A 20,556-nucleotide genomic window follows, 5' to 3' on the forward strand; every position below is an offset into this window, starting at 1 on the left:
CCTGACCTTCCTTAATGAACATCTGTTATAATCACGCCTACTATCTTATTCTATGCCACCCAAGTAAAAGGTAAAAACCTTAAAATATCGTAAGGAAAAGTAACCTGGGTATGGAAAATATCATGTCAGTTATTCTCAGCAAAGATAATTCATCTCCGTAGGAGACAGAAAACTGTCCACTTTCAGAACAAATAAAACTAAGTAAAGATGTAAATAGGAAGATTATCCAACTTAGTTAAAATAGTCTAGTAGAAGTTACTCAAGGATTTATTCCATCAATTTTACCTACTTTAATGAGTAAGTCAAAGAAAAAAATAGAAATTTTGTGGACATTCAATGTTTCCACATAATTAATCATTTGATATTTTTAATTAATTGAATCTTAACTTATGGACATGACACAGGGAGGCCACCACAGAAGTCATTCACTAACATTTACCAAACACTGGAGATGTTCTTGTCTGCTTCACACAAGAGGGAAGTTGGATATAGATAATTCAATGACACTAATAAACATAATTTAATCTACATTTTAAAACTACACATGAATCCCTTGCAAAACTAATTAGTTTCATATGAGTCAGCAATTTCTCTTAGATTTATACCCAAGAGAATATCCAAATAAAACCCTATCAATCAGGCATGGTGGTACATGCCCATAATCACCACTACTTAGAAGGCTGACACAGAAGAATCATGTTCAAAGTCAGTCCAGGAAACTTAGCTAGACCTTGTTTAAAATCAGAAATAAAAATGGCTGGTGATGTAGCTCAGTGGTAAAGCACTCCTGGGTTCAATCCCTGTTAACGCAGAAAAAAAAAAAAATAAAAAGGAATGATGAAGTCACATGTCCACATAAAAACTTACTCAAAAATAATTATAGCAACATTATTCATAATAGGCAAATATAGAAACAACCTAAATGTCTGCTAACTGATGAATGGATAAGCTAATACTGTGGAATACTACTCAGCAATTAAAAGGAATGAAGTACTGCTACATGCCACAACAGAGATGATTCTTGAATGCCTTAATACCAAGGGAAAGAACTCAGTAATAAAAGACATAGATTGTATGATTCCATATATGAAATATGCAAGAGAGAAAATTAGAAAAATGTGAATTGACTGGGAATGGGTACAGTGTTTCTTTTGAGATAAACTGAAATGTTCTAAGTTAGATTTCAGTATTAGTTACAGGACTTTGTGAATACGCTAAAGAATATTAAATGGTATACTTTAAGTGGGTAAAAGATACGGTATGTGAATGATTATCTCAATAAAGTAATTTTTTAAAAACTCTCCATGGCTTAGCCTTTTTGAAATGTATCTTATATCTCTATAAAGAATAAAGTTATTGTCTAGAAAAAACTTATCTATAGCCAAAATAAAATAAAAACATAAAAATTTGCATATTTATCAACTTGAAAACATCAAGAAATCTATTTACCTTATGTTCATTTTCAACGCCACCTCTGCCCTCTCACACTAAAGTCAGTCTACTTCTGTAACTTCTATTCCTTGTACAGATAAAACATCAATTTCATTTTGGATTTAAAGCAAACAGGATCATTATGTTGGTACAGTGTTCTGTAGCTTTGCTATTCTAGCAATCTGTGACCTATAAATAATGCAAGACCTATTCCTTCTCTAAATGACTTTCTTGCAGCATGAGCCTTGATACCAAAAGAAAGGAAGAAAATAGGGGAAAAAAAAAGGAAGTAAGGAGAAAATAAAAGAAAGAAATCACCCTATGGTCATGAAATTCAATTTATTTCTTATTCCCCAATTGAATTAAGACTCATGCTTGTTCTATCTTTTATAGTCTACCAAAAGCTAACTTTGGAATAGTTAGCCATTTTATTAATCAAAGCAAAGCAAATGAGAATCACAACTAACCTGAAAAGTTCTTGTGTTTTGTTTTAGAAGTAAGGACAGAGGGGGGAAAAAAAAAGATCGGTTTCTATGTGACCCCTAACCCTTGAACCACAACCTCCTGCCACGAACACATTCAGTACCTCATTTAATCTCTCCTCTCTGCGCTGGCATAGTGTTGAGAAAAGGAAACAGAAAAAATAATCTGGGGACTTCATCAATTTTTCATGAATTTTCATTTAGGCCAGAACCCCTCTTCCCCTGGTCGATAGATCAAGCTGCTGTCATATATTTACCACCTGGGGCTACAGCTGCTATCTCTAGAGGCTGCCACTGACTGGGCTGTATCCAGGGCAGCCGCACCCTGTGAGGGCCCCTTGTGCTCCTTCCTGCTCCATATACCAGAGCACTTGTTTGGAGCTGAAACCCTATCTGCCCCAGCCAGCCAGGACTTTCCTGGTGGTCCCATCAGACCACTGCATATTAACTTCTTCAGTGCCAGCCCCCTTGCTTATGGAGCCTGCAACTCTTGTTTTTTCTATTTAAATATTGCAGTTTGCCCAAAGATCTTTCTTGAGTTCAAGTGACTTGAAAAGCACTTTCTGCATTGCTTTTTATTTCATGCAAACCAAGGTGGGGGGGCGGGGGAAGCAATAAAGAGGTAAGCAATTCAAATCTCCATTGCAATGATTAGCCTGAAAAATATTTTTCTTCATGGTATTGTTCCATGACACAAAACTATCTATCAAAGGAAAATCAAAAAGTATATAAATATGGTATAAGGAAAGAACAGGCTGATTTTCACTTGGCCAATCAAGACAATGAAATGTCACATTTTGTACTTCAGGGAATTTCAATATTTTTATAATTAGGAAATTACAAAAGTGAAGCAAAGAGAGCCATGTGTTTTTCCATGGTGCTTTTTTTTTTTTTTTTCCCTCAATAATCATTTCAAAGTAAAAGCTGTGACAAGTTTTGTCTGCTAGTAATAGTGCACCCTTTTTTAAAAAAATTAGATTCATCGTACACAACTGGAGTGCAACTATTGGTTCTTTGGTTGTACATGAAGTAGAGTCATACCATTTGCATACACCTAGATCAGTGGTTCTTGTCTGAAGATTTTACAATATCTGCCAACATTTTGGGTTGTCCCAACTGTGGTTGGGGCAAAATCTTACTGGCATCTTATGGACAAAGTCCAAAGATGCTTCTAAACACTCTACAACGTAGACCACAAGCCCCTACAACACAAAACTATCCAACTTCTCAAGGCAATTGCAGATGTTGAGGTACCCTAGTTTCCACACACCACATTCCAAGTTGCATCCTTGAAAGAACAGACATCATTTGCTACTCCAACTCCACCTTCAACTGCTGTGACCTGTCTCCAGTGCTAGAGTTTTCAGGTGCTTTCTTGGTACATGATACTTGGTAGAGTTCACCAAGTACTTTCTTAAAGCATTTGGTTTTTCTTGTCACATCATTGTCCATATCCTATCACCTCTTCTGAGCCTGAGTCCCCTGCACTGGTCCTTGTTTTCTTTGCCTACCATTAAATCCAGGTGTCCACAGCAGTGATGTCCACCAGTTTCCCAAATACATGGCTTGCCTGGAAAATCACTGTGACTTTTCCTACTCTAATATCTTCAGCTTCTACCTGGGAAAGACTTCTCTCAACTCAAAAATTTTGTTCTTTGTTGAAAGGTGAGAAATTTTTACCTTGACATATCCTTGTCATGCCAAACCATACAGTCAAAGTTGACCACTATCTCTTGTCTCCACTGGTTATTTTATCATATCCTGTTCCTATGGATAGGAGCACTACATATGCAGTCAGCAGAAACAAATATCTGGGAAACACACTCCATCTTTCCAAATTTATCACAAAATGATATGACTTATAATCCTTAAGTGTCTTTACTGTTTTCAATTTAAAATCTAAGATCAACTCTTCTCTGAGTTATTTGACAGCTGCTTAACTCCTCTTGGACTTTGGTCATTGTCCCTTTAATATCATCATTGACTGGTTTTTAAAGACTCTCCTTGCTCATAACAAAAAAGTCTGCATTTTGTGAATCAGCTTATGCCTACCTTCCCAACTCATCCCGCTCACCAACTTCATAGCAAGTCCCCTGAAGTTTTTCAAATACCTAGTGTTCTTTTATGCTTCTATTTTATCTACCAGGATGATCTTGCACTTTAGGTTATATCCCAGTTTAGGTTAAGTTTCACCTAAACTTCAAGTCAGAACTCGAATAATATATCCTCTTAGAATTTTTCTTATTTTTTTTTCTTTAAATGTTTGTAGGTATCAGCCAGAATCCTGTCTTAAAATAATTCTTCTAAGAAGAATTACATATTTTCCTCTCTGGGTTCCCATACTATCTTTTAATTGTCTCTATAATGGGTTTTATGGTTTGTTCATTTCATTCCTTGTAATGATATATTTACATGTTTGTTATTCCAAGTAGATTGTGTGCTCTTTGAGAATAGACTGGAATAACTCTTCTTCTTTACTACACACCAAACTCTTTTAGAGGTTATCCACATTCCATTAACAGATAAGGACCTAAAATTCACCATGACTGAGCATTTAGTCAAATGGTACAAAACATAAAGGCAAAACAATGATATAATCTTCAGTTAATGGTACAATTACCAACAGGTATCAAAAAATCACAATGCATTGACCCAAACTTCCTTATTAATACGTTTTAATACATAAGATTTATGATGTAATGCATAATATGTTTTAATACATAATATGCTTACTACATAAAAAAAGAGAGAAAGAAGACTGATGAGCTCATGGAAAGCACTGAGGAACGTATAAATGAATATTATTTGATCTTGTGTTGCCTCGAATGGCATGAACGGACATGGCATTAGAAGAAAGGATTTTATTCACTAACTAAATCCAATTTGGAAGCCTTCTTGTTTTCCTCCCTAGATCATAAGTGATTCAAGCATTTCTACAGCTCATTTATTTCAAAATAAAAAACGCTACTGTCAAGTTACATGAAAAAGAATCATGGTTTAAATTTTTTCCTCCTAAAACAGTTTGATTTATTATTAATGATGCAATTAGGAAAGACAGTAATCCTTTTAGATGAAATAAAAATAAAACATGCATGTGTGTTGGGAGCACTTTTAGCAAAGCCAAGACTCAAGAAAAAAAAAAAAGTCGGTAAGTGCGCAACAATAAAATGGTAGTTTAGATAAACAATTCGGGAAGCAAAATTAGTTAAGGATTTAAAACAGTTATTCACTGCTAAGTAGAAACAAGAAAAAAATTGTTTAAAAACTTCTTAATTTTCATTTATGTCAAATGCCACTGACAGTGTTTCTTCTTATGTAGAACATCCCCCTCAACTTAAAAATTAGAAGGTTCAGAATCTGGTCTTAGATTTCCCATTAGCTTATAGTTTGCGTCTTGGTCATTAAGTCATCATAGACTTTATTATTTTTTTTAACCTACAAAATAGGAAAATAATGCCAGTCATATTTACCAAAAAGGGTCAGCAGGGGAAAGATATCAATAGAATTTTACATTGAAATATTTTAATACGTGTGAAACATTCCAGAAATAATAAGATAAAAATGGAGCTGGGAGTGTTGGCTCACACCTGTAACACCAGCTACTTGAGAGCCAGAGATAGGAGGATCACAAGATTGAGGCCAACCTGGGCAACTTATTAAGATCTGATCTCAAAATAAAAGGAAAGGGTTGAGGATATAGCTCAGTGGCAGAACAACCCCTGGGTTTAATCCCAGTATCATAAAAAAAAAAAAAAAATTACAAATGGAAAAGTTAGGAATGCTTGTATTCTTGAGGTTTTGTTTGTATATTCCACTAAAACTGCATGTTTATATATCTCACTAAACTACATGTATATTTTTTGTGATCTCATTTTTTTTTGAAAAAAAATAACTGTTGTCCAATGCAAAATGGCATTGCTAGTTAAGATTCTATTGTTCATAGCTCAAGGTTTTCATGCAAAAGAAACTAGGTCTTGGAATTTGTGTAATCTTTTCCATTTGGAGTGACATGCTTTAAGCATCACTGGGTTTCATGGTAGAAACTATAAATCAGAGTACTGGAGGGTTAAGAACAATAGCTTTCACTGGGACAGCAGAATAAGAAATGGTAAGATTTTCTTTACCAAAAGATGCTCTCATGTGTAAAGACGATGCTATATTTTTTAAAAAATTTTGAATACACTTACATACAACCTTTGTAATCTAGTGGGATACCATGAAGCAAGTGATTGATTACAATGACCAACTTTAATTAAAGACATTGGACCAAGAGCTATTATTCAGCACTCCCAGCCCAATTCTACAAAAAATGATATCCCTCAATTCCCTTCTCTCTGAAGATCTACTTTAAAACCAGAAATTTGAAGAGTACAACTTTTTCTACTAAAAGTCATCACCATCTTCTTCACAATTCATTCTATATAAAATTATTCCAAAGAATAGATATCTTGCTAATAAAATTTTATGGTTATATTTAAATTAAGATCCCAAATTCTTGCCTGCAAACCAGAAAAAAAAATCATAAATTCTAATTTGTTATAGAAAACAATTAATGCAGTTAGTGAATACACAGAGTCAATGTTCAAATAGATGCAAAACACTGATATCTTGACTTACCACTGTTATTTGGGTTATCTAATGAATATACACATGTATTTTAAAATGTCATAAGCAGGCAAGTTCTTAGGTATTGCTGATTATAAAGACTGAGTAAAACTGGGAGACTCTCCTATATGTAAACATTTGGTCCCCACAGAAAGTATCTCTCTTCTTCCATGAATTTTGGTACAAAAAATAAAATATAATTGCTGTTCTTGGGGCATTTCCCCTTCTATATCTAGGGTAATGGGCCCAGAATTCCCCCTGGAACTGAAAGAATTAAGATAATCCAGGGAATAAGAGAACATGCTGCTTTTAAAGTTGTCTGATTAACTATTCAGAGGTTTTGTACATATATGTATATGTGTGTGTGTATATAAAACCTCTAAATAGTTTATCAGTTTATATATCATATGTACACAAATAATATACATGTATCAGAAATAGGTATGGTATTGAATTTACACCTTGAATTAGATGTCATGTCACACTATAATTTCAATTTTAACATAGTCAACTTTAATACTTGAGTATATTTCCCATTAATAATAATTCAAATTTTAAATATGGGCAGCATCATGTATCACCACATTTCTTTAACATGAGAACAATCTCCACATTGATCTAATATCAACAAATATGTTGCAATACCTAAACTGATATTATTTTAACCAGATTTCTTTGGAGTCACCAAAGTAAAATTAGGTAGTACATTGATTCTTTGAAAGTATTAAGCATCTATGAGAAACAATCAAAACTTCCTAATGATAAAGGCAATGTGCATACAAAGTTCATTATGTTCACTTACATGCCACCTCCAGAGATGCGTTTCGACTCACAGCTTCTCCAAGATAGTTCCTGGCAACACAGACATAGCTCCCTTCATCAGGTTTACTTCTGCGCCCATGCACGATGCGCAAGAAGAATAAGGATCCGCTGGGCAGAAGCATCCTGTGGGACCGGGGATCATCCTTGTCAGTCTCCACCCGCTCACCATCCTTGTACCATTCAATGGTGGGCGTTGGTCGGCCCTCTGCCTTACAGTTTAGAGTGGTGGGCTCTCCCTTAGAGACAATGACATCCGAGGGGTGCTCCACAATCCGTGGGGGGAAGTCTTCCTGGCGGAGTCGAGATCCTACAAACAGGACAGAAGAAGAAGACAAGTTTTAACATTTCCTGATCTGTCCAGCCTTTTTCTCTTAGGTTCATAATGATGAAGTTGAACCTTTACATTTTAGTTAAATAACTGAATACAGTTGCTTTATTTATGCTTCCTGCATTTGATTTTTATGCAGTTTATAAGTCATCCCAACTCCTTTGTAGAATGAAGCAACATAGCAATAAGTTAATGTTTATTCTAATAAGTTACATTTCCATGAATCTTGACAAGCAAAAGCAAAAGACAGCAAAACATTTTCTTTTAGGACCAACATGTTGAAATGGGGAATACAACTAATTTCCTGTCCAAAGTACTTACTGAGTAAGAAAGCTAAGTGGGAAGTACTTAGGAGACACAGAGATACTACTAACTGGGATGGCACTGGGTTATCACACTTCAACACAAAGGAGGCCAATGAATTATGAACAATATAACTAACACAGCACATAAGGAAGTACTTTTGGAAGTGGTATCAGTTGCTCAGGAATGTAGGTGAAATGAGCAGTAGAGGCAGCACATGAACCAAGATGTATCCATCTGAGGAACTCAAGTATAAGCCACCATGTTAAAATGAAATGTATTCTAGGGTGGTACAAGAATGCAGTATAGGAGCACAGTAAGAGGTCTCTTCCACAAAAGGTGGCAGAATGGAAATATGTCAACTGAAGGAAGAAGACACACAGACTGAAGGAACACCATGAGCAAGGGGAAGAGAAATGAGATTATGCATGTACTGCATTTCATAATCAGGGAGCTGGTAGAGGTACAAGTAGTCTTGAGCATGAGACAAAATGGCATTAATATCATGTCAAAGAGTGTGCCTTTATCCTATGTGGCTCACAGATTGGAAAGGGGCAGTGACAAGATTTTCTGTTTTAGACACTTTTGTTTGCACTATAGAAGATGGATAGCAACGGAGGCAAAAAGAACAAAGAGTTACTTAGATAGTAAATTAAAACAATAAAAAGAATCTAACCTTAAGAAATGATGCTGTACGTAGAAAAAGAAAGGCAATCATAAAGCATATTATAATATGAACACCTGAGAGAGTTTTTTATGTTACCATATAATAACAAGAATTGATGGGTATTGCTATGGTCTGAATATTCTGTGACCCCAAGGTCCTTGTTTCAGAAACTTGTTCATGGTATGGCATTGTTGAGAAGGGGTAGACCTTTAAGAGGTGGGGCATACTGGCAGGTAGTTAGTGTGGGTACCATTTCTTGGAAGGAATTAATGCTGGATTTGTAGAGTGAGCTAGTTTTTGCAAGGGTGAGCTGTAATTAAAGAGTAAGCCTGCCTCTGAAAGGCTCTGGCTTCCTGTCTTGTCCCATAATCTTTCTCTCTCACAAACACACCCACAATGATGCCATGCGCCATGTTGTGATGTAGCCGGAGGCTCCCATTAGAACCAGTCAATGCAGGTACCATAACTGTGAGCTATGTAAGTCTCTTGACTCTATATAAAGTATATAACTACCAGTACTTTGTCAGAGCAAAAGAAAACGTAGTAATATAGGTACCAATGACTTCCTTCTGATTTCAATGAAACCTGAGCCACTAAGAGTTAAAAGAAATAGAAACAAAAGAACATGTTGGTACTTCAAGATCAAATTGTATTAAATAAAACATTAAAATAACAAGGGAACATATCTAAACTCTTTAGTAATAGACATAGAATCCAGCATATCCAATAAGCACACAGAAAAATTTACTCATTTTATCATTAGCACATAGGTAAATTATGTTACATACAGATTTTAGTGTTGTCACATAAGGATATTCCTGTAGTGACTTTATTCCCACAATTATAAACACTTCAAAAGGTCACCTCCCACCTATGTGTAAGAAGTAAAACTATCAAGCAATTGGAAGAAATTATAGAAGCAAATTTCATGACTTTGAGTTAGCTAAAGCTTTCTTGAATAAAAAAAAAAAAAAGCATAAGCAACAGAAATAAAAATAGACAAACTGGACTTCATACAATTTAAAAATGTGTTTAAAAGAAAAAATCAAAAAAATGAAAGCAAACTCATAGAATAAAAAATATAAAAATCATATATTTGGTATATCTGGTATATCTAGAACACATAAATAATAACTCAAAAATATAAATAACCAGGCCAGATGTGGTGGTGCATGCCTGTACTCCCTGTACTCCCAGTGGCTCAGGAGACTAAGGCAGGAGGCCAGAAGTTCAAAGCTAGCCTCAGCCAGGCACTAAACTCAGTGAGACCCTGTCTAAATAAAATACAAAATAGGGCTGGTTAAAAAATATAAAGCTGAGTTGTCGGCAGAACTCTTTGGGGATTCTAAACCAAACATTACAGGGGGCTGTTCAACACATGAAGTACAACAAAAGAGTTTAACCTCAAGAAACTTGCTATTCAACTGAGGTCTCTGGCCAGCAACACAGGCACCACATAAAGACACATTAGAAATGCAGAATTCTAGGCCGGATCTCAGACCTATGAAATCTGCACCTGCATTTTAACCAAATCACTCTCCAAGAATGTGGATGCATATCAAAGTTTGGGAAGCATTGATCTAATCAGTTTTTCCATGTCCTGAGCTAAGAATGGTTTTATATTTTTTAAATGTTTTTATAAGATAATGAGGGACAGGGGAGTAAGAGGGAGGAGAAGAAAGAGGATGAAGAAGATATAGGAAAAGGAAGAGAAGGAGGAGGACTAAAAGAGGAAAGAAAGGCTCTGATCTATGGAGCTAGAAATGTTTTCTACCTGGTCCTATACAGAAAAAGTTTTCTGACCCTGCTTTTTCTGCTTATAACTTTGCATTAAAAATTCATTTTTAATTTATGTTTCTCTGATATAGAACCACAACATCCTCTTTTCCAGATTTCAAATGAGAAGATATTTGATATAATGTTAATATTATGGACATTTAATGAGAAATATTCAAGAACTCAATATGAACAGACAAGATGGCAATGTATCAGAATAACTGTCTACCGTTTGTATTCAACTGATATCAACTCTGCATCCTCTATTTCTCAATTATTAATTGGGCTACCTGTCAAGTTTGAATTAAAAGAAAAATAATGGAAAGTAATCAGAAGACCCTATAAATGACATCAAACTGTTTATTTTTGCTATGAAAACTCGCTGTGATATAGCCATGTGACATTCATAATCAAAAAGCCTGAAGAGGCAGAATAGGAACATAAGCTCTTTCATCCAGAATACGCCAAACTTTTCAAATAAATAAAGGGAAGAGAAAGGAAAGAATGCATACTTGATCTAGGCTAATTCCAAAACAATCTTCTAAAGTTGGTTTCAATGAAATGAATCACCTGAATACCTAATTATAATTTAGCCAGCAAGTATCTTTTATACTTTTTAAAGTGCAATTCTTAGAAGACCTGCATCAGATCATTTAATACAGAAGTAGACTCAGAGTAGCCCAAGCACTTGACTTGGCTAGATGTAAGCATCCCAAAACTGCAACATTCAGCCTACACAGATGCAGATGTATCTTTGAATAATGCTAAGTACTCAAATTTACATAATGGATTACTTCTGCTTTTCAGAGACTCTCAAACAATGATTTTATAATGGTTTTGGAAAAATATTTAAATTTTTAAAAGTTGAGTGGTTTAAGCTCTTTGACTTTCTCAAAGGTGAAGTACAAAAATCAAAATTCATGAATACGGTTTAATTGGTTTTGTTGAGTCAATAACCACTCCTTTGCAGGGAGGGGAGTATTACAGAACTTTCTTTTCAGGAAATGATTTCAATTACATAATAGAACAAAGAAGACAAAGCACCCAGAAGAACACTTGTTGATTTCACCGCCTGTGTTTCAAAGTAAAATGTTCCACCTCATTTCATTCAACTTAATCACAATATTTCCTGCAACTTGGCTTTATCAACTATTAGTCCCCCTAGGAGCCAAGGAATGTATCTTAAACCTCTCTGAATTTTTTTGAGAACAGATTAAATTCTTGGCAAATAGAGGAAAGTGTAAGGTAGACCTCAGCATGCCCACCTGCATCCTATGAAGTGTCTGTTTTTTTCTCTTCTTTAAAAGCATATGTGATGGTGTGTCCCCGTTCATAACTATGTTTGTTTTAACAAACTATTTCCTGCAATGGATTTTCCTAGTAAAATTAATCCAGAAAGATTCTCAGTAATTACTACAATTCTGAAAATGAGCAAAGATCCATCCCAGTTTGATAACTACTCCTGCTTCAGCCTCCAGAGTCACTGGGACTCAGGTGTTCATCACTGTACCCAGTCAAAACGTAGCTTAGAGTTCCCAGCTATATAATATGGCTTCCAAACTATGATGCAGTGAAACAATCTCCAAACTAAACGGTTCAGTGACGTTTAATTTCCTAAAAGCAAGTTCCCTAGCATCTCATTTTGTAGAAAATGAGGCAGAAGATTAAGATACTAGAAAAACTCAAACCCACATTGTACAGGTGAGGAGTAAATAGAGTACCAGGGAACTTGAATTTCTTTCCCAAACCCTGGGAGCAGGGCACATTTGCTTTAGCTTTGATTCTAGTCTCTGTTTACTGGATAACTTTTCCTCATTTATACCCTCTTCTTCTTACTTACCTTTTGGAATTCTAAAATAGAAATTCCCAAGGACTAAGTTTTAGTTGCTTTGTGTTTTGTTTTGACTGTATTTTCTCCACCATTGTATGATTAGTTATATGACCTTAAGCAATTACTTAACCTCCTTTTAGTGATGTTATTTTTTCATCTCCAAATTAAGATAACTACAAGAATAAATTGCTTCAAAAGCAATGTTCTGAAGCATGATCCACACTTTATGGATAGCATATCAATGATATCTTAATGGACATATCTAAAAGAGAAGATAATGAGCAGCAACTTAAATTTATGATCACAAAGTAAAAATTTAAATCTATATGACAACATTCATATTTTTAATGAACACATAGATTGCAAAAATTTCCTCTTGGAGGGTTTTTCTGCTATCAAAGCCCATGTGTATCAACATACCTTCTTAGAAAACCCTCTAGAATTTAACAATGATGTCAAAAAAGAGAAAAAAAAAAAAAAAAAAGGGCAACGATCTTATGCAGTACTTGAAATTCATTAATTTATTTTAAAACATCTATGAAATTTTTTCCCATTGGCAATAAATACATGATAAACATTGCATTCATTTTTAAAATACATCCTTCATCAATGATCTTCAAAACTGTCTTCCTTGTTCAGAGAGAAAGTGCTTCTATTTCAGGTGAAGGTAATCAAGACCAATTTACAAAACTATTTCTCGGAATTCACAAAAGTATTTCAGTTCTTTTATCTACTATTAACAGAGAACTTTGAAAATATTAAAACTAGAATATTTGCCCCTCTTTTCTTCTCTACTACCTCATGCTATTCAGTTTATCAGATAAGTTTTAACCTGACCTTGCCTGAGCAGGTGGGTACCGGTATCAGTGTACTAGCATCCAGAGGGAATGCAGAACTAGTTTAAGTTAAAATCAGTAGCTGAAAGAAATTGAATCCAGGGTGGCCCCATAGGAATATCCGTGTAACACTGAAGAGCAATTTTGAACCACTAATCTGAAAGGTTTCCAGGAAATTTTTAGGGGTGATATTCCTCTTGAGAAATAACAAATTAATTTCCTACTTTATAAACTCATTTTCCAACAATTCAGTGAGGAGGCTATATATTAACCTGGACTTTCATTCAATACTATTTCAAATCAATTTGCTACATCATACATGGTTGAAGGCATTCTTTAAAGAGTGATTTGCCACCAAATCAGAGGTTTTCATGGGTTATGCAGATTTACCTTAGAATGACAAAAACAATCCCTATTCTAGGAAAGATATCATTGAAATTTAGCTTATCATCATAGTTATAAATATTTTGACATGGTTTTAAATTGTATTTAACTTTGCAAAATATGATACAATGAATCAAACTCCCAACTCATAAAAGTACTCAATAATGTTTAATTTTCTAAAAACTAGTAATATCTATTTGATGGAGATGATATATGGTGTGCTACTGAAATAATCTTCTGATGGACTGATAACATTTTGGCCTTCTATTTTCTAAGTATTATATTCTGAAACTTCTTCAGCAATAACATTAATCTTAGCAGCTGTAGATGACAAAGACCCCTGTCAGTGTCTAGAAAACAACATTTTCACCACCTCTGACATTTTAACACATGTGCTAGTCTTTGTTAAATATTTAGTTTTGGATAAATTTCCCTAGAATTCTTGTATATTTTTCTCTACCGTGAAACATTTTATTATAAAGTTAAATTGAAATTCAACGATCCTGGTTAAATTGCAAACAAATTAATTTTACTACATAGTATGTTAGGAATTTTTAAAAGGTAGAATTAAAAATATTAATATAATCCAGACAGTTACTTAAAAGAATAATGGCTAATCACTACCAAATTAGAGCTGTCATAAGTCAAGTGTATCAGTTGCCTCATGTCCAAGTGATGGATACAATGACTGATTTTAGGTTTATCCATTTCTAGGGAGCATTCACCTCCTGAAGACACTGGCCTAGCATGGGAATTTCATTGCATTATGCCATCACCCCTTAAATAAGATTCTTATGGATTGCCTTACATGTAATGGTGGTAAGGGGTGACATATCTAAGCAATTGAATACAAAATTTGGTATGTATACGTGCATGTGCCTTTTGGGAAAATAAGGTAAATCTTTAGAAGTTAATATAGATTATCAGTAGAATAATTCTTGCTTGAAATTGCTCTTTTTCAATTGCTAGATAGAACTGTGAACTCACGTAAGTTTCTTACTTCTCCATAACTTGAATGACTTAGTTTTTTGGTGGTGCTGGGGATTGAACCCAGGTCCTTGTGCATTGAACCCAGGTCCTTGTGAATGCAAGGCAAGCACTCTACCAACTGAGTTATATCTCCAGCCCCTGATTTACTTATTTTAGAACATACTAGTACCAGCCCAATAACTTTGCTACTTGATTAAATGGCATTTTTGCATGTGTTGAGAACAAGATAAGAATTCAGAAAAGGTTTGCTCTTCTGACTAGCAGTATTATAATTATAATCTTTCATTAGGATAACCTTGATCACTATACTTGAAGGAGTCTGTGATCCCATAAAGAACCATCATTGTATAAAATATGGTCCTTTTTATGTAATTGTAAGTCACTCAAAATATAGCTTCTGTGTATCCCTCTTCTCTAATTTTCTGCTTATTTCTACCTACCAAACTGAAGGTACCTTATTTATTTGAGATATATATATGATATATATATTATATATATGTAAAGTTCTAAAGATGAAACTATTAGGTGCTCAATGTTATACGAATGAGTGAACAAAGTCACTATTGTTATTCTCTCAATGCAGTTATAAGTAGCTAAATTTTATCAAAAAGCTATTTAACAGCTAAAGAAAGTTTCTATGCCAGGTCAGTACAAATTGAATCTGTAGGACTTTAGTACCAAGCATTATTGTCCAGGCATGCTGAAGAAATGATTTCTGAATTGTATTCACTAAAATATAAGCAAACGTTGATTCTAAATAACCTTCTGTATCCCTCATCTATCTTATGAAAATGAGCTATACCAACACTGATGACTTTTCTTCAAGAAATTCTTAAGATCACTGTATGATTAGTACTCAGAAAGCATGCATGTTTTGGAAGATTTTATACTAAATCTTAGACAGGATTAAGGGATATCAAATGATATTTGTTGAGAACATATCACCTAATTTAAGTGATATAATGTAAAGGGGAATTTTAACTAAGAACCCATTTAAAATTCTTACCAGTAATTGCCAAATGAAAATTATCCTTTCCCTGTAAAAACAATCCATTTTTCTTTGAAATCTCTAAATTAAAATGTTATGGTAGTGTGCTTTTTTACAATAAGGCTAAACCTCTTGCAATAAAAGACCAATGTCAAAGATGACATTGGTTACCCCCACAGTGAAAAGTTTGTTGTTTTTTCTTGAATTGCAGTAACAGCCATGTTTAGCTTTCTTTATATTGCACGAAGGTCTGTCGGAATTCTTGGATAAAGCTTGGACCTTGGAGCAAAGGAGATTTATAAAGCTAGCTGAATGAAACTTGTACTTCTTGCTTTGTCTTTGACTCTCATGCTCAGAATGAATGGGTTTTCACAGTTGACCAAACTGAGGGGGGTAACAGCATCATATTTCTGCAGAGGTATTTGCAGGATACACACCTAATTTACTTTTACTTCATGCAGCAGTCTAAGTAAAATGCTTACTCTGCTAAAAGCACCTTAGACAAGATTTCTGATACAAAATAGCTTGAAAATTGGGCCATTTAATCAGGTGCAAATAGCTTGAAATACAATCTATTTTCAGATTTTTAGAACCCTAAAGAAATATTTCGAATTTGAATTTTGACTTCATTTTATGTATCGTATTAAAATAATGAATAAGTGTGAGTTAATATCTTTAAGAAAAAAATTGTCTACAGTTTTATTTGGTAAACTAATGATTTTATTAAGACATCTGTAGAAAAGCTGTGTAAAAGCTTAGTTAAATTGAGACTGAAAACTGAAGTTACTTTAGTAGATAAGGAATATGTTATCTTAATGGACAGGATACTTTTCATCTGGAAATTTACTTTCTCTTCATTTTTGTCTATTAATGATATCTGTTGATTTCTTTCAAAAGTAAGTGATTTAATAAAACTAAATGTCCTTTCAAGAGATGTCTTCTGTTTCAGAACACAATGACCACCAGATAACATCACTACTGCAACAGAAATACTAAGTGTAGTTTTCAGTTAAAAGATTGTGTGTGCATAGAAATAAAAGAGCTTATTTTTTTTCCTGCTGAATGGAGAAAAGCAGCAAATGGGAATGCTATAAATGTTTTAAAATGATATTTTTCTGCTTGAATTATGTTTCACCAAAACATATGAGACTCAATTCCTTGGGTCTCTCAAAAACCATTGGCACTTACTAGAAAACTTATGAAAAATGTTATTTTCCACTCAGTCCATTTACTTTGAAGCCTTATCAAATGAGGGATCAAGTGAAAGCGATGATCCTAGGTTTTCTTAGGTTGTTACTGTGCAGACATGGAATTAACCTCCATCCAGCCACTCTCAAAATGCAATGCTTTCTTGTCACAAAGCAAAGGGAGTGGAACACATAGAATTATTCTGGATTATGCTGAGAGGAAGGAAAATGCTGACAAGCGGGGGAATAAAAAAGCATACTGCTGTAGTGACTGTGAAAGACCAGAATAATGACAGCTTAGAATAGGGTGGTTTTTTAAAATATGGGAAGTTGCTTTTATAGTCAAGAATTCAATACATGGGAACTCTGAAAAGTTGGACTTTATAAAGCTGCAGAAAGTAAAAATTTGGAAGAAAAAGTGTGCCAATCATAAGAATATTGTGATGTTTGCTTAATATTCCATATATGTATTCTATTTCAAAGAAGTTGATAAAGACTATGTGTGTTTAAAAGATACACAGCATTCTGTTTTGTTTTTTAAAAAGGAACACTGTTACTGGTTTCTTTTGTTAGCAATTTATTTTTCTATCATAAAAAGATAATAATACAATCTTTGAGTTATATGTAAACCATGGAACTAAAAGTCTGAATTGAGTTCAGTAATTTCTGATTCCAGTTGGCGCCTCCCAAGGTGTGCACGCCTTGAACCTCCGATCTCCTTGGTGCTTTCCACAGAGCCTTCATTCCCTCGCCTACTGTCCGGTATTTTCACTGTGACAAGACTCAAATCTCCAGTTTAGTATTTCCAAATAAAGAAAGAGTTGGGCTTTGTGCCCATTCCTACCAAAACACCCAGTCATCTCCTCCAATTCTGTATCTCAAAATGAAACCCTTTCCTCTCTCCTTGTGCCATGCCTCATCTGTCTCCCTGCCATCATCCCCCTCTTTTAAGTCCCAATGCTCAAACCCAAGTTCTGGGCTTTAAGTCTTTAATTTCTTTCATACCCACTTAGCTCAGATTCTCATGTGTTCTCCCTTCCCTCCAGGTTTACATCTATCTCTCAGCTCCACAGCCACCATCTCTAAAGAGACTCAATTTCACCTTTGTCTCTTCCAAGTATCTTCCTTCCTCTCCCTCATCATTCATTTTCTAGAAAAATATCTAAGGATTTTAGAACAGCTACCAATGGCTTGTGTTTAAACAAAGAAGTATGTGAGATAGTCAAAAATTCCCCCCAACTTGGCACTGGGATTGTAACTCAGTGGCTGAGCATTTGCCTACCATGTGTGTGGCACTGGGTTCCAATCCTTAGGACCACATAAAAAATAAATAAATAAAACAAAATAGAGGTATTGTATCCATCTACAACTAAAAAAAAATTTTTTTTAAATCCCCAACTTTCATAGAGTACTCTAGATTCTTCCTGCCCCTCTAGCCCAGTAGAAATCCATTTATTCAGTCAGGGAATTACAAATTGGACTTCTCTAAATCCAGTTTACACAGCCAGGATTAAGCAAATTGCCTTGTAAAACGTGAGATGAAGCACAAGACTGTGAAGCACCAGGCTAAGGTTTGGCATTTGTTTGGGAAGCATTTACCTGTGTTGTATGATGTCTATGTAACACTGGTTTATAGTCAAAGGTGTCAGCACATCAATTTGGAATACAAATTTATAAGGGGAAAAAATGAGATGCAGAAGGCTCCAATTCACTGAGGTAACCTGCACCTGATGCGTTTATCTAAACTTCCTGTGTTGACATCAGACCTGCAGGTCATCTGCCACAGTTACAAATTCTTGAGTTAACCACACAGGCTTTGATATAATCTGGTAGACATTTTCCGTCTGGTTTATGAGTATTTTAAAATGTAAAATAAAAAATAATTATGTATTAACTAGGTAGAGGCATAGTCAATCCTAATCTCCCAATATTCCTTGGGAGACCATTAACAAAAATAATTAGAATATAGTTACGTGGACTCAGTCATGCAGTTCACACATGTGCACTAAACTCAGCATCTATATGTCTCAGTATCTATATATCTAGCCCCTGAATTTTATCTCCAAAGCACAAAAACTCTGAAACAATTCACAGGGAAAATACATCAACTGTCCTAAGTCTTTCAACAACCAGCAAATGAGGAGGTTGGATCTTTGTTGTCATTAGTTTACAACCAAGTGATTACTTTAATTATCCTCACTGGGGCTCAAAAATATGTTCAACACCCAATGGTCAGTCATGGAAACAAAAGCATGAATACAAGCATGTGTATGGCTTTGCCAGGCTCAATAAGCACCACCTTGATGTACTGATGGTTCTTAACGAAGATGTCTACCATCAATTATACAAATGACAATTAAATTGAGCACTGAAGTACCAAAACAAGAACACAGGATTAACCCCAAATACTAAATTATTTTTAGGTGTTATTTAATCTGTCTCACAACAGCAAGAGGCAAATTTTAGTGATTGTTCTTTATTACCCTAGTTCTGCCATATAGTTTATACTTTGCAGGCTAAAATTTTAGATTTTTTTTCTTTCTCCTTTTCTATATTATACTGAAATCTAACTTGATACCTTCTGCATTATAATCAAGTTAGATCCATAAGTGTACAATTAGAAATGTGAGCCACATACAGTGTTTAAGTATAGCACCTAAGCAGACAGTTTGCATGAACTCTGGATTCAGACAGACCTAAAGCTCAGTCTCTGCTCTTAGAGGACAGGTGATTTCTGAAGTACAAGAAAGGGGGATTTTAAAAGGATCATATTCTTTTACCCAATTTTAAGAGTGATTACAAGAACCATCTAAGAAATAAATGTTGTGGGGGAGAATACTCGAGAAGCCCCTTGTCATCTCAGGTGAGGAATGTATGTATTTCCTACATTAAGCACCCTGCCTGAAGTGTTCACTGTCCATAGAATTTTCTATGATAAGCCAAAAATTTTAAAACACTTAACATGCTTTTGCACAAGCCATTGCCTTACTTCACATAACAAAAATAGAAATTCTTCCTGCTTGCACACTGGCAGGGAGCCCAGGTTTGTATCACAATTATTTCTGAATGACTTGGCACAACCTTTAATGCTAGCCTTCTTGCATCACAGGATCTAATGTTCCTTTTTTGTCCATCTTTTGGCCTCAGTCTCCAGAAGTTGTGTTTGCCTGATTATTATTAGTACACTAGGGCATTTCTGCATGGCTGTCCTTAGAGTCCACACACCCTCGGGCTATCTTAGAGGTGAGATCACCTTTGGACCTCTACTGGCTCAGTTCCCTTGGATAGGATCCAAGACAGAGCTGCCTTATGCTGAATTTCACCACCATGACCAAAGGTGTAATAATGAGGCTCCATGTCAATACCTCCTGGATGTTAAAGGATCATATCCCCAGTATACAAACAAGTATTTAAAATGACATGTTTCTTTTCGTTTTATTTAAATTTTTTCCAGAACAATCAGGGTCAAACATTCTATACCAAAATATGATAGTGCTAGTAACTGAAATAATCTAGCCCAGAGATCTCTCTCTCTCTCTCTCTCTCTCTCTCTATCTATCTATCTCTCTCTCTCTCTCTCTCTCTCTCTCTCTCTCACACACACACACACACACACACACACACACACACACATCCATGAGTATAAACAAACAGAATCATGGAACAAAATTTTTCTCATTTTTTCCCTCAAGGAGGAATCTGACACTCAATATTAATGTCAAATATTTATTCCATTAAGCAAAACATATGACTCAGTGAATATCTTATAAAATTCAGAATGTATAATATGCATAATTGTATTATCAGATTAATATATCCACTCTTAAGTGGAACTGTGTCTAGGCATTAACAAAAGGCTCCAAATGACTATATTTATAGAGAAAAATACAGGAGTGATTATTTTCAAACTCCTATGCTTGAGCCAG

At 34.8% G+C, this 20,556-nt stretch overlaps 1 protein-coding gene across 13 annotated transcripts in view; it reads right to left on the reverse strand.

Annotated features, from left to right (window-relative positions):
- The window catches only part of Robo2 (roundabout guidance receptor 2), a 1,215,662-nt gene that overhangs the window by 487,471 nt on the left and 707,635 nt on the right, over positions 1-20,556 (reverse strand). For all 13 annotated transcript variants that reach the window (XM_047564678.1, XM_047564674.1, XM_047564667.1 and 10 more), the window contains exon 2: positions 7,321-7,647. In XM_047564678.1, coding sequence (XP_047420634.1) covers positions 7,321-7,647 — 327 coding nt within the window. The remainder of the gene's footprint in view (positions 1-7,320; positions 7,648-20,556) is intronic.

Source organism: Sciurus carolinensis, chromosome 9, assembly GCF_902686445.1.
Source record: "Sciurus carolinensis chromosome 9, mSciCar1.2, whole genome shotgun sequence".
Classification (NCBI taxonomy): Eukaryota; Metazoa; Chordata; class Mammalia; order Rodentia; family Sciuridae; genus Sciurus; species Sciurus carolinensis.